A 15,904-nucleotide genomic window follows, 5' to 3' on the forward strand; every position below is an offset into this window, starting at 1 on the left:
AACTTATTTTTGCATACAGCATAAAATAAAATACACACTTTCTTATTCACAGCTGTAGTGTGGGTGTGGACATAACGCAATCTTGTGTAGGCCACACAGTTCTGGTATATCCCATAAATGGTCCTTCTAACGCTTTGTACCAATGAGAGGCAAAATAAATGTTTTAAGAGCAGTGAAGAACTGTGACTTACAGAATTTTGAATCCTGGGTAAAATTGCCATAGCACAAAACTTTCATTACTCCACCAACTCTACAATAAGTTGCCAAGAAATAAAAATCCAGGGAATAGTTAAGGTAATGGATGGGATTTTGTTATAGCACAATCTTCAAATGTAGTCATACAACGAACGGTTTCTGAGCATTAGCAAATCTAGGATGCATGCAAGAAAACATTTTATATTTATGGTTTAGTCTTTCACCTTGTATCCTCCAATGCGGTGATCAGGTTTGAACTCTTTGCCATTTTTTAACCAGCGAAGTGTTGGCGTTGGAGTGCCCCCTGCTGGACACCTGAACTTTACCGTTTTGGCAGCAGGAACAGCGTGAAGTTTCTTTTCCATCTTCTCTGGATTTGCCCAAAATGGACCTGCAATTTTGAAGAAAATTGTTTTTTTTTTTAAATACACACACACATATATATATATATATATATATATATATATATATATATATATATATATATATCTATCTCAATATGGAATAAATTTTTATTCCGTATTGATAAAGCCATTATAGGCAAAACACGTTTATGGACATTTTAACTGTGTATTTTATATATTAAAGATTTTTTTGGTCACTTTTTCGTTTGTGCCAATAATCTTTATATACACTTCATCTTTTACCTGGCATTTTCTACCTCGGGACTCCAAGCATATCCTTGGTGGGGATTATTCCACTTACGCCATCATCAAGGAGCAGTCTGCCTGCTCCATTCTTGTGAGTACCATTTAATTTATTCATTATTTTATACAGAGAACACTATTGGTTGTGTCTTTTTATTCTCTTTGAGTGGCATTTCTTCCCCTTGAAGAAAAGAAAAAGCTGCAGTATATCCTACAAGCGGGGATCTAAACCGCTGTATGCGTTCCACACTAGAGCTAGCTATAGCTCTACCAAATGTGAGCGCTGTACTATTCTTTCTAAAAAATTTTACACTATAGTGAATATATTACACTATTTTGGAAATTTGTTTTATCTTTTCATATTATTGGATTTACCTGCGGAAGGACAACGAGGACAACGTTCTCCATCCAGCATTGTATAGACTATCCTATCCAAAGAAGACCTATCCAGCTAATACTACTTATTTTACTTGGACTTTCCCCTTTATTTGGACTATTTTATTGACTTATTCATATTTTTTTTTAGTGGCGCAGCTTTTAATTTTTATTTTTTCATTATGTTTTAAGGGTTTTGAGGGATTCCCTTTTAAAGTTGCTGCCTTGTTCTGGTTTTAGCGCTAACCCTTTTTCTCTTCTTTTTACAGATTAGCAGTATGTTGCCACCTCTCACTACACTACAATGTATACTGGTTTCTTCATTTATGTATAATAAATATTAGATACACATAACATTCAAATACACAATATTGAAAATGAACCAGTGAAGGATCACTGACAATACAACCTCATCCTAAAGCTCATGAAGAACAAGGAAAATTCCTCTAAACACTGACCACTCAGAAGAATCACATTTCTAAAATAACTAGGACATCCCATAATGGCATAGAGTAGACTGGTGACCAACCTTGGCAGAATAAAGATCTGAACATTTGACACGTGTACTGCCAAGTGTAGTAATCATTAGCAAAGGAATGACAACCAACTTGTTGTAATGGCATGAAATACCATTGACTGTTAAAGATTAAAGCAGGTTTTCTTCTGTTCTATTGACTCCGTTCTTTAGGTTTGTACCCCTTACCTGGCTCTTCGAATCAGATAATTTGCAAAATCAGAAAGATCTCAATGTGGTAAGTTCTGGATTGGCAACTTTAAATTTTAATAAATAACTAGTTCTAAATGGAACTATACAGTTCCATTTAGAATGGAATACCAGCCTGCTGCAGCTTGATACCTTTATATGGATACAAAACAGATGGCATGCATTCTTAGAGACTTTTAAATTAAACACACACACACACAAACTTTGTCCAATACACGTTTAAGTTACTGAAGTACTCCACACACAATCCTCTACTATGCAATGCATAGTGCAGGAATACAGGTCTAAATCAACATTTAAAGGGTTTATTTCAAAAGTGCTGGAACAAATCCTTTTTCAATTAGGATGGCATGAAGCTGAGGGAATCCCATAGGAATTTAAGGTATGTGCTGTCTAAACTCAGTTTCTTACAAGGGAAATTAAGGAGCTGGGGGGGAGGCGACAATCAAGAGATGCAAGCTGTACTGGTTTCAAATCTATTATTTGCAAAGCTCTTCCGTATTACTAGACCCTGTATATTTGGGGAGACCACCATTCAGCAGAAAAAGATAGACCAACATAAAATTACAAAGCTCATAAGGAGTCTCTACAATATACTAAAGAGCAATCCTAAAACGCTGTTACTACTACTGTGAGACAGACTGTTTAACCTGCAGCATTAGCCAAGGATAAGGGTTGTTGTGGTGCCACCATTTTGAACAGATCGAGAGACATCTGCTATAATGGTTTGAACCTGTTGAAGAACTCTGTTAAGAATTCATGGCAAGCTGTTTCTATGCAGTCTGCTAAAATAATAGCCTTAAGCAAACCACCTTTATTTACAACAATAACCACGCACTGCTTTTAGGTCACCTCTGACACAAATAATCAGAATAGCCTAGCAAAGCTAGAACAGAAGATGATCACCAAATTATGTCCTTTATATTGGGGGTTTTAAGTAAAAAAACGTTAAAAATTGTGGAAAAAATTATTAAATAAAGGTGTGTTTTTTTTTGGTATAGAAATGTCAAGGATGTCAGAATTGTAAAATCTCTCTCTATAGACATTGTAATCTATGTACAGATTACAATGTCTATAGTACCACTTCAAAGCAAAAATAATAATAATAATAATAATAATAATAATAATAAATCTAGACAACTGCCAAGGGAGAGTTCAATCTGGATAGATTGACAGTTTAGTGTTAAAGAGATACTATGTCTGAACGAATGGCTCAAATTCAGTTTAAATTCCCAGAAAGGAACACTATACAGTCTTCCGAATACAAACATGAATTCCTAACACTATAGTACTGGAATAAATGTATAAGTGTCCAGGCCCTGTATCTGTGGAGATAAAAGGTCATTGTACTCACCTTTTCTCCCACGGCATGGCAGTCTTTTTGCAGCTAGCCCCACCACCATGACAGAGGTCATAAATCTTGAAGATCCGATGCTTTCCCAAATAACAGTATTAGGAGGCCATTGTGCATGCGCAGCAAAAACACCAAGCTGCAACAATCAGCATCTCCTTATAAAGATGCATTGAATCAATGCATCTAACTAGGAAGAGTTACGCATCTCCATGCAGAGCAGAGAGACACTGAACGTTAGTGCTCCACACTGTGCAGCACTGAGATAGGAAGCACACAGAGGGGCTGTCTGAGTGACTGCACCTAGATCACCTAGAGTGTTACTAGGCAGCAATGTAAACGCTGCCTTTTTTCTGAACATGCTATAGACACCAGTGCAACTACATTAAGCTTTAGTGAGTTCTGGTAAGTATATTGTCTCTGACAGACACTCTTACCAACACGTTCTCTAAACATTATTCTAAACATTCAGATTTACAGATAGACAATCACACACTCAAACATGCTCACTCTTTGAACATCCCTTGGAGCAGGTTTAAATCCATTAAATAAAAAATAGTTAATATGGCAAAACCAGGTCTCTGCTTAGAGAAAGCGACTCAACCAAAATGTATTTACTAGGTAAAGAGGGCACTGGTCAGTGATGCCAATAGGAGGCTAATAGTACATTTGAAGTAAATGCAAAAATCCATAGCAGAGGTGGGATAAGCGGACCATGACAAATCTAAAAATCTTTGACTATACACATCCATCATGCCAAGTAATGTGTCCAAGAGAAGAAAGCATTTGCACAAATGCAAATATATCCACATTCAGGCCTTAATGCAAGATTATTTTTCTGGTGTTGCAAAGCCAACTTTGCTCATTACTCCGAGAAGACCATTTCCAAAGTGAAGTTTTATCAAGGTGGCATGTTGTGGGAAAACTTTTCACTGACCGGGACCAGCCTTTAATATTGAACAGGTGATGTGGAGCGAAATATGGACCATCACTATATGAAGGAAGCCCTTCTTTTCTGGAGTGGTTAGACTGTTTATTCACAATACAGGCTACTCACGGTTTGGTTTGGAACTTTCTGCAGCTTTTTCTTCGGAGGATGAATTGTCATCATCGTCATCGTCTTCTTCAGCTGAAGGCAGAGCATCTGAAAAAAGGACACATACAGGCATGTTTCAATAAGGATTTGATCACGGAAACACAGGCATAAGAAAAATAAGACCCCATGGGACCAGAAAAATAATGTGTACAGTGATTTGAAGTGGTGCTTTGAGGCTAAATGAGCAGCATTTCAAACAGCAGCGTCATTAGCAAACCCAGAACGAGTTTTAGGCTGGCTAAAGTCAATTATGTGCATATTTGGTGCCAGTCAGCATGCATAGCATCCTGGAGAGACATGATCAATGGCGCCATGGCTTTCCCTTCAAGCTGCAATGCAGGGAAGCTTTCCTTTATTCAACGAAGTGGGGTGCACCATGCCAGTAAGGGTTACTCTAACCGAAAACCGTTCTTAATTTCACAGTATAAATAGCATTGTGCTTTCAGGGATACACATTTTGTAGAGTAACTACATAGGTGGCTTAATGGAGCTTATGTATGAATTATGATTTTGTTCATGGTATGTTCATGTCAATAACTCCACTTTTAAAACTTTGCCCCCAAATTTCTATTTATACGACCTCAATGAGTCTTAATGTGTTTTTCTCAGAATGCAGACATAGAAGCAAATCTGAGTTGTCTTGCTTTCTGCAAACTCCATTTTTTTTTTTTTATTTAGGGTGGGGCATGTTGGGGACAAAAAAAAAAAAAAAAAAAACCCCTTCTGAATTCTGTTTAAATTGCACCAATTAGATTTTAGTAAGCATGTGCCATGATGCTTCATAGGCAACATGTCAACAATTCTATATCCACTCCAAGGAATATAGACTGTAGTAACTTTCCAGACACAAGTCACTTATGGATATGTGCATATTGGACAGAGAGTAAAATAAAAGTTTCATTTTTGAGAGAACATTAAAAAAAAATGGGTATGTGATACTTCACTTGTAACGGAACACTCAAAGGTAGATCAAACCACCTTAAACAGTGTAAAACCCCTTAAGGACACATGACATGTCATGATTCCCTTTTATTCCAGAAGTTTGGTCCTTAAGGGGTTAAAGGGACACTAGTCACCTGAACAACTTCAGCTTAATGAGGATGTTCAGATGAGAACTATAGCTCCCTGTAGCCTCTCATGTAAACACTATTTTCTGAGAAAATACAGTGTTTACATTGAAAGCTAGGAAAACCTCCAGTTGCAGTCACTCAGAGTGAACCAGAGGGTATTCCGAGTTGACTCAGATCTGCTGTGCACGAGCATCATGTGGATTTTCCTCAGAGATTCATTGATTCAATTCATCTCTATGAGGAGATGCTGATTGGCCAGGGCTGTGTTTGAATCATGCTGGCTCTGCCCCTGATCTGCCTCTTTGTCAGGCTTAGCCAATCCTATGGGGAAGCAATGTGATTGGATCAAGCTACCACATGTCAGCAGACTGCTTGTTTTTCCCTGAGTAACAGCATGCAGATTTACAGCTTCTGGCTTGAATACAGTAAGATTTTTACTATATATTTATGGAGGTATGCGGGGCCCAGATGGTCGTGTTAACACTATAGGGTCAGGAATACATGTAGTTGCACTGGTGACAATAGTGTCCCTTTAATGCACTGCAATAATGTCCCGGAGGAGGGCACCCATCATCACCTGTGGCATAACTCCTTAGTGTTAGCCCTTTCCTGTAACACAAAAATACACACTGGCGCACACACACATTCATTGATTTCACACTATCACTGACAGACACACAAATTGTTTTTTTAGTACTTTTATTTAAGTCCACCCAGCCTCTCTAACTTTAGTAGAGCTGGAGTGTATGCTTTCCCTGGGGTCCAGTGTGGGGGCTTGTGTAATCTTCATGCCATTCCAGCACAGCTCCCTTCTGTGGTTTGGCGATGCCGTGCCTGGAATGACATAAAACAGCTCGCAGGGCATGTGAAGGAGCAGTGCTGAAATATCAAAGCTCCATCGATGCCTTTGTCTCCATACTACCCAGCTGCCCACCTCTTGGCGTATCCTCTGCCTTTGTGGCAAGTAACAGCTGAGGTATGTGCACTACAGGTTGAGAAACTAGGCCCTGCAGGACACACTGCATATGCACAAACCTATATTACAAGCACATGCTGTGTTACCTCCAATCAAGGATAAACTGAGGCCACATGCATCCATGGGCTTGCTTTATTTGAATGAAATCCCTCAATTGTATTCAAAACACAATGCTTTGCCCTCCCGTTATAAAGAAGTAGAGCACATGCACAGCAGAGAACACACAGTCAGGAAGGGGGTTGGAATACAAGAAATGTTTTCTCCGACTTTTACAGATTTTGTTCAACTTCTGAAAGGAATTCATAAATGAGGGGAAACAAAATATAGTGCACCAAAATAGAGTGAAGAAAACAAAATTCCTATGTAATATGCTTTATAAATGCAGACCATGCAAAGGACATGCATATAATGTATATATTATTTTTTCTAATCTTATATAGTCACCTTATTTATGTGAATATTTTCCAAAAAAGCATATAAAAATAAATATATTGTGTGTGATAACCTCCAAGATAAAATGGATGGCTAAAAACACATGGTGTGATTTGAATCCAGCAACCAAAAACACCATTCTACCAATACTTTCAAAAACCTCAAGAAATATGTTGATAATAGGTCTTCCAAACTGACTAAATTAGTTCACTTAATTCAGTGGATCATTTCACTGGTGTCATTCAGATCGTTCGCACATGACAAGTTTACCAGCTTCTCCTCAAATACACACATTGAAAATAGGGTTCAGTTATTAGCCACCAGAATGCATACTGTTTGGCCTTTAAAAGTGAATGTTTGAGTCAGGGCTACATCAAAATAGAGGCAATGGAAAGTTTTTGCCTGTTAGCCATTAGCTTTTGAAAGCTTCAGAACATAGATCAAAAGTATAAAACCTCAAATTAAAATAAACATGGCAGTTGAGGTTACTCTACCTACAAAATGCCCATTTGACGTGATACCGGACATAAAGAACACCACACATCTACAAACCTGATACATTAACTTTGAATAAAACTGTATCCGTTCCAGATGGACCGCTAGTAACACAGGCATATAACCCAGAGTCCTCCAGCCTTGCGTCGAGAATTTGGATTGCCTCCCCTGTTATAAGCGTGTGGTTAGTCTCCAAAAGCTGATCACCATTTTTCACCCAGCTGATGCTCTGAACATCCTCTCGAAGCCTGCACTGTAAAATTATCACATCTCCGGGACGGGTCAAATACGATTCCATTTCTGGTTTGGATTCTGGGGCAACTGAGAGAAAAATAAAAATAAATAAAAATCCGAATTAAAAATAAAAATAAAATTTAAATATATATTTATGGAATATAAAACGTAATCCAAGTCGTGGCTTTTAAAAGATGGATAATACTTGTTTGGATAGGTCATTAGAACAGTGACAGTTAATAAAAAAAAAAAGTCAGGCAAGTTCTTAATGACCATCATTATAATCAAAGCTAAAACAAAAAAAATAAATAAAAAAAGGAAATATTTTAGTAAGAGAAGATACACTTCTCTTCAAAATGTAAGATGATTTGTAATTGGGCTTGAAATGACGTAATATTGCAGGATACCTTTTGTAAGGTATGGCTCAACCTATCAAGGCCAGGTGAGTTAAAGGTACATTAGGTAAATAGCCCTAACATGTAATCTGTAAATAGTTGGTGCTAACATATCATTTGGAATGTTTCCATCCTGTGTCAATCTCTCATGGACAATAAGGAATGTCACCAAGGATGATGATAAATAAATTTAAAATTTTTTTTTAAAAAAATGTAAATACTAGGAGGCAGATGCTTCATGGGTGAAGAACAGCTCAATATTTTACAGGCAAGTAGCCAAGCAGAGAATATGAGTGGTAATTAGTTTGTTAGCACTGAAAGGACACATCACAATATCAATTCCATATAGCACATGCCCCTATCATACAAGGTTGAAAATAAAACAGCAGCCCTGCCCACCTTTCCTATCTTATTCAATATCTTGAGTACCTGAATGCATTTCCTTTAACACTGATCAATTACTTTTTTGGTTGCAATGTTCCATAAGTTCTCAAATTTCCAGACAGGGATCATTCTTCATTATTGTATGAGAAGCCTTATCCAGTCTACTTTTAAAGGAAGAGCACAAGGATTTTTCCTTAACTCTTGATAGTTTTTTTTTGGTTACATAGTTTGTTGGGGGAAGGGTGAATAAATAAATACATAATATTTTTTCTCTTCTAATTACCAAGGTTTAATCATGCAGCACAAACTTTTTTAAAAACACATTTTTAATATATATTGAAGGGAATGTATCCTGAATGTGGCACATCATAAAAAGGGATACTTTAAGCACACACAAAAAAAACCAAACACTTTGCCAACTGCAAATAATGTGGCAAATTCTCTTTGAGATGATTATGTGCCATTGCTGGTTGCCACAAGAGGGAGAGGGGGAAAGAAATCCAAAACAAACAAAACACATAAGGACCAACTCGATATTCAGACACACACACCCACCCCCTCACCCCCCTCCGGGGCGTGAAATGTGCACAAGCACAAAAATGAAAAAGCAGATTCTAAAAATGTACATTGTGACAAAATATATAATATGTAAGAAATTACAAAAGGCAGTAAATTACATTTTCTTTCCTTCATGTTGACAAATTTCACAGGATTCCAGCTCTTGTTTAGATATATATAGATATATATATATATATATATATATATATATCAGATACAGACATTACAATATTTACACATTAAATAAAATGGACATTTTGTTGCTGGCTCTCATGCTGCAAAAAAAATAAAAAAAAAATAAAACAAAAAACGCACAAACCTATAAAAAGATAAAAATCCAAAATAAAAAACCAAAAACACACAAAATACCCCTAAAACTACTAATCTCAAGGTCCTATATTTAACAGAAGGAATTCAGGATAGCAATAAAATAAATAAATAAATGGTACTATGCAATTTTAATTTTTATTAAAAAAAATCCCAGTCCTACCATGCCTGTCAAACAGTAACAGCAAACATTTAACCATTGTATTGTAATGGTAAAACATTAATTACATGTGTTTGACAAACACTCCCCTTGAAGAAATCCAGGTGTTTTCTTTCCCTTGCCCTTATCAGAGTCAATAAAGATAAAAAGTGTAAGGGCCACTTTGCAAGAGCAAATTAATGTGGAGCAGGCAGAAACAAATAGGAAAGCCTGTTCCATCTCAAACATAGCATTGTCAATTAGTTATTGAATGAGGAGCCCTTTCTGGAAATCTGACATAAATAGCCAGCTCTGGATTACAATGGATTGTGCTACCCAACGGAGTGACAGATGTGGACTAAGAGGTCAAAGAGCAGGAGGAACTGGTGGCTGAGGTCTATCAAACACCATCATTACATCTTTTCCTCCCCTCCTCCCCTCCTCCCCCCCCCATTTATAGCCAGATCACTATGCATAGGATGAGGCAGAGGCATCAGTGATGCCCACCGATTATCAAAGATAAAGAACACAGTAATGAACAGTTAAATCTGAGCTGCAGGGTCTCCTTACTGTAGTTCCAACAGTGTAACAAACAGGTAGCCAAAAAAAAAAAAAAAGTGAGTTCTGCGCATCAAGTAGGTAGTGCACACCCAGGTCACAATATAAGAGGTCACAATATAAATACTATATAAAAATATTGTTTATATTGTGTCCTAATAAACTGCAGTAGCACCTGGGTGTGCACTACCTACTTGATGCGCAGAACTCCATTTTTTGTCTACCCATTTATAGCCAGATGCACATTTTACAAAATTGAATGCCGATAAACTCTCAGTACAAACTATTTATGTTCACTACACACAAAAAAACAAAAACCAACAAAACCCACAAAGATAATTTTACTATCCTCCATAGTTCATCAAACTGCCACCAAAATGAACCAGATAAATTTCAATACAGAGAATTCAACCAGCCAGCCACAAGCAAATAATCTCCACCCCTCCAGTATTTGGAAGATCGTTGCAACAAAATAAACTAATGGGCAAATAACCAATACATAAAAAATAAAAAAAATTCTGGGTGTGCACATTTCATTTGATTCACTGAAACAGTCGTTTTAAAGGCAAAACATAACTATGTAATATACAAGAAAAATATAACTATAATATACAAGAAAAATAAATACACGTAGGTCAGTTATAGCCACTTGTAGATATCCAATGAATTATAGGAGTAGTGGATTAACAGTAGAGCTTAGCAGGTATAGTTATTGTCGGCTAGAGTTTAGGATAAATTGCTCAGCCGGCATTAGACAAGATTATAATATTAGACCTTTGACCCCATGATGTATAAAACACTCAGGAGGTAGAGTCCAACAGTACAGTGAAGAGTCAAAGTACAGTTAAATAGTTAAGAAGTTAAAGAAAAAGAAAAAAAAGGAGGGGAAAAGCCACATATATATACCAGGGGTCATCTGTCAGACCAACAAGATTGGGAGTACAATATTCATTACAGAAATAAGACCAAAAAATTAATAAACACTCTAAACCTCATAACCGCTGTCATGGTTTGCCTGGAATCTAGCACTCTCACAGAGTAGGGAGTCAAACTATTGAGTGGTTTCACAACTTAGCTGGTGCACACTGCTGCCAGAAGCCAGTGAGCTTCCAGTTAGCTACACGGTAGCCGAGAGAGTGTTAGCAGTGCACAGATGACAGTGGCCCTAAATAGCCAGGCGTTTCTGTCAGCAGTGTGTTCTTAACTTTATAGTGCCCTTATTACTGTTAAAATCCCCATCCCCAACCTATTGGGAGAAAAAAGAAGCTCTGTCTCCTTGGCCAAGATCATGCAGAAAGCATTGGGAGGCTAGTGCACATGTACAGCAATATGCAGGGCTGCGCCTGTCAGATAGTTTATGAAACTATTTGAAAGATATAGCAGAGCTTTATACTAGAGGTATTTAAATCATGCAATGGAAACATTGCACAACAACAAGTTTTAACTTGCAGGGTTAAAATGGGGGAACATGGCTTCCAGACCACTTAATTAAGATATAATCGTTTGGGTGCCTATAGTGTCCCTTTAACAGTTTGACTACTTCCTCCGCGAGGGCATTCCTGGCACTATAATCTCTAATTTTTATTTCATTTTCCCACTGTTGTAGAGACTGAAAAACAAACAAATAACAAAAACATACATCACACCAATACTGGCTACTTTTCATTATCAGAGACATTTTTATGATCTTAAAACCACACACAGCAGTGTATTAATTGGGGGAGGGGAGGAAGAAGAAATCCTAAAAAAAAGAAGTCAAGAATTCTTTACAGGTAACAGTATAGAAAACCTGTCACTGCATGTACATCTTCTACATTTGGAACCATGCTAAGTATGACAGGTGTTTTAGTCAGTAGATGTTTGAGCATCACAACTACTTCCACCACAGCACTGGGTAATAAATTAGCTGTAGTCATGGCTGATAGTTTTCCAAGGGAGCAAAGCCAAATATGCGTGTGACAATTCTCCATTTCTCATTATTAGGTCAACATACATCATACCCTCAATTTATTTAAAAAAAAACAACAACGTGTGCAAAAATGTATATACACTTCCCAAAACTTTATTTTATACACACACACACACAACTTGAGTGGAAAGGTACCATTGGTGTAAACATAACAGTTGTTTGTTTGCAGTTGTAAAAGTAAATGAAAAGCAATTTTTGCACATAGGAAAGGAGTGTTTAATTAGAGGCAACTGGTTGTGTTCTCATCCATTTCAAGCAAGCTCTTGAGATGGCTCACCCAGATAAGTATCACACACACCACACTATATAAAGATGTTTATACAAGGTTTCTTAAAATTATCTGGAACCACACAGTAGAGAATTTCCCTCAAACATTATAGCCTTTGTCCTGCTCCCCCATGGCTATTGCATATATAAATCTAACTTATAAGGGGGCTGAAGGATATAGCATAGTAAAGTGCCTCTTTAAAGAGATCTTTTCTTTATTACCCCTGAATGGGCTGTTCCCTTAAAAAAAAAAATAGATTTCATATAAAAGAAGCTTTAAAATGTGATGTGTTACTAGGCAACATCATTACCAGTGTTATTTAGTAAGACAACAAGCTATTAGAGAATCTCAGTATACATACACTTTTTCTTTTCTTTAATACAACACCAATGCACAAATATTAAATCAGTTTGTTTTCTCCTTCTGACTGAAGATCTGTAGGATAAATTAACTTAAGAGCTCACATTTTTGCTTGGGGCGACAGGTTTAAATAATGGCGCTAAGCTCAGATGGCAAGAAGGACAAAGTAGAATTTAATTTCAGAACTGCCCCTGGCATGTCATATCAAATGTGAGGTGTAAACTCCAATGATACCAAATACAAGCTATTTATGAGCTAAGCAACTATGTCGTTAGACAAAAAAGAAAATATGCAGTGTCTACAATAGAAAACCAAAACACAAAACAAACCATTAATACAGGGCAATTTAACGAAATGATAACGAATCATAACGACATGATAAAAAAAAGTCATCCCAATTCTTTATAATATATATATATTTTTAAATACACTACTAATCTACAAAGCACAAGTATGGACAAATCACATTTGAAGATCACATTCACTGAAAAATCTAAGGTCATGGACTGGCCACTTATCCCTGCAGATGATTTGACGCAAATACTCACCATGAGACAATATACAAATTTTTAATGCATTACAAATAATTTCGTGGCTTGGCCAACTAAAAATGGCAAGCAAAAAAATAAATAAAACACAAACACGGATTGGTTTTTGAGTGCATATGCACTGGAATATATAAATCTAGTTTTTCAATATGGTGAGTGTTCACTATTTTACAGAGATACTCGTTGTCCGTAGACAGAGAAATGCATTTATGTGCAGGTATACAGGCTGAAATAAGTATTTTGCCCTCTGGGCTGTTTTAATGGTGGGAAAGCATCCTCCACAGGAAGGTGCACACTTGATCCAAACAAAGTTTTGTTTAGATGTTAAAGGATACTTTATTATTCGCAGCGTCCCCTGGGACACAAATACACAGACTCTTCCAGAACTTAGGGCAAAAAAATTCCAGGTCAGTGATCAGTTTTCAAATAAAGGATATAAAAAGTGGTGGTAACACAGTTTGGAGTAAACTGGGGTGGGGAGGACAAAGAGTTATCTGCATGCTATTCCAAATCCCTGTGCATCCTGAACTGCCCCTCAATGTAGACCACATACCGTCCAGGATTTAAAAATGGATCATGAGGTTGACTTTCATTTTAGGGGGTATTGTATGGGTGTAGTACGAGGGACAGTTCTGACACATTTTAGGTGACTTATTAACAATTTATGCAACTAAAATGCAATTCAGAACAAAACAGTGCAACCACAAGGACAGATTCCTAAAGTTAATTACAGTTTAAAGGCACTTTAGTGAGTATTATTGCTGCGGAGGTCTGTTACACATTCAAAACGCCCCAATAATACAGAACTCCTAGAAATGAAGGTCAGGATCAGCTCTTAAAATAGTTTGACTACATTTATTTATTTTACATTTAACAAGCTGTGAATGCCCTGATTACGTGTGGTTGGCATTGTAAAAGTGCTACTCCTGTTTTGAGATTCTGACAATTCCCAATGGCTGTCAAAGCAACTATACGAGAAGTATGGCAGTTGCTGCATTTTTAAAAAGCACCCAAATTTTATTAACAAAACCATATGGGGTCATTCATATAGTCTTCTAACCACCAACCAATGTGGCTCAATAACTTCCCCTTGTCACTCTGAGTGAAGCAATAGGAAGTAAACTCGACATTCTTGGCCTGCAAGGATCAGAGAGGAAATAAAATGCATGCAATTGGCCCTTCGGGAGTTCGTTCAGTAGAGAACATTATTTTAAAACATCTCAGTCCTGGAAAGAAAAAAATAATTAAATCCTGCAGATAAAAGCTTTAGGATAATGTAGTACACAGATAGTGACGTTATCTTCACAATAATGAACAAATAAAACTGCCCAGATCAGTTTCAAATGGTCATGGGGGCCCCTCATATTAGACAAAACTGGGACATACAAATCCCAATCTGCCTCATAAGTTGGAGCTACACTCCTGAAGAACACCTACCACTTTAACGATGACATATGAAATAGCCCTCGCTCAGGACTAATTTCCACTAATTGCAGGCAGCACTGGAATGTTTGTCACAATGTTGCCATTAGTATACTTCACATTAATCTCTACAATCATTATCCTTAAACAAAACATTAGCCCTAACACCACTTTAAACATTATCTCTTTATGTTTACAGTACCTTAATACCAACTCCAACAATACTCTATTGCAAAATGATACCACTCTGAAGGTCTCCTCATGTTATTGAAGCAGTGTATATCTTAAAGGACCACTATAAGCACCTAGACCACTTTAGCTCAATTAGGTGGTCTGGGTGCCAGGTCCCTCTAGTTTTAACCCTGCAGCTGAAAACATAGCAGTTCCAGAGAAACTGCTATTTTTACACTGAGGGTTAATCCAGCCTCTAGTGGCGGTCTCCCAGACAGCCGCTGGAGGTTGCTTCCGCGATTCTCACTGTGAAAATCATAGTGAGAAGACACTGGACGTCCATAAGAAAGCATTGAATGCTGCTTTCCTATGGGCTGTTTGACAGCGCACGGCTCTTGCTGCGCATGCGGATCTGACATCGGCAGGGGGTGGAGAGTTCCCCAGCACAGAGGGAGCCTGGCGCTGGAGAATGGTAAGTGGCTGAAGGGGTTTTGACTTCAGAAAGTTACAGAACTAGACGTTTCCATAATGATACGGACGGTAAAAGATTTGAACATTAACAAAGCAGAGGAGCAGATTACACACATCACTGTACAAGAGTTGAGGGGGGATTACATATCTCTGCACTAGCCTATACTTTTGATTGGAAAAGCCGTTTACATGGTCTTTAATGGATTAATAAATTGCTCACAGTTCAGTGTAGCAGTGACATTTTGACCAAGAAAAACTATGTGATAGATAGATATATAATTTGCCAGTGTGTGAGAAGGTTTGTGTGTGACTATATTTTCATTTTGTGACTTTACTTCAGATTTATATTTATACACAATATTTACATTATGGTCTTTATTTTTAAAATATTATTTACTACATTTAATTAGGCTTGTTCTCAGTTTCATTTGGAATTCAAAATCAATAGAAATTACTTTCTCAAGGCAGGGGTACTTAAGATTTTTTTTCGGGGCCTTCATGGGTACTTCTCTGTAAAATGTTGAGAAATATGGCATAGACAAGGTGTACTGTAAAGTTTTTCCTGAGTTTGTAGTAGTTATCCAGCAGCTAAGAGGCCTCTATTTGAAGTGTCAAAATAAAGCAAGTATACATGAAGATTTATGAAAGACTTCATTCCACGACATCCCTTTTAGCAGTACTCCACTATAAATATTAGACAAAATGCTGATGACATGACATGTACAGTGTACATATGGAA

The 15,904-nt window shown here is 37.2% G+C and overlaps 1 protein-coding gene across 1 annotated transcript in view; it reads right to left on the reverse strand.

The window, feature by feature from the left end:
• FGFR1 (fibroblast growth factor receptor 1) overlaps positions 1–15,904 on the reverse strand; it is a 63,144-nt gene that overhangs the window by 24,038 nt on the left and 23,202 nt on the right. Inside the window, exons 3-5 of the mRNA XM_063448451.1 lie at positions 7,419–7,682; positions 4,350–4,436; positions 420–586 (exon numbers count right to left, since the gene is read on the reverse strand). Of these exons, the coding sequence (XP_063304521.1) occupies positions 420–586; positions 4,350–4,436; positions 7,419–7,682 (518 nt within the window). The remainder of the gene's footprint in view (positions 1–419; positions 587–4,349; positions 4,437–7,418; positions 7,683–15,904) is intronic.

Source organism: Pelobates fuscus, chromosome 3 (genome assembly GCF_036172605.1).
Source record: "Pelobates fuscus isolate aPelFus1 chromosome 3, aPelFus1.pri, whole genome shotgun sequence".
Classification (NCBI taxonomy): Eukaryota; Metazoa; Chordata; class Amphibia; order Anura; family Pelobatidae; genus Pelobates; species Pelobates fuscus.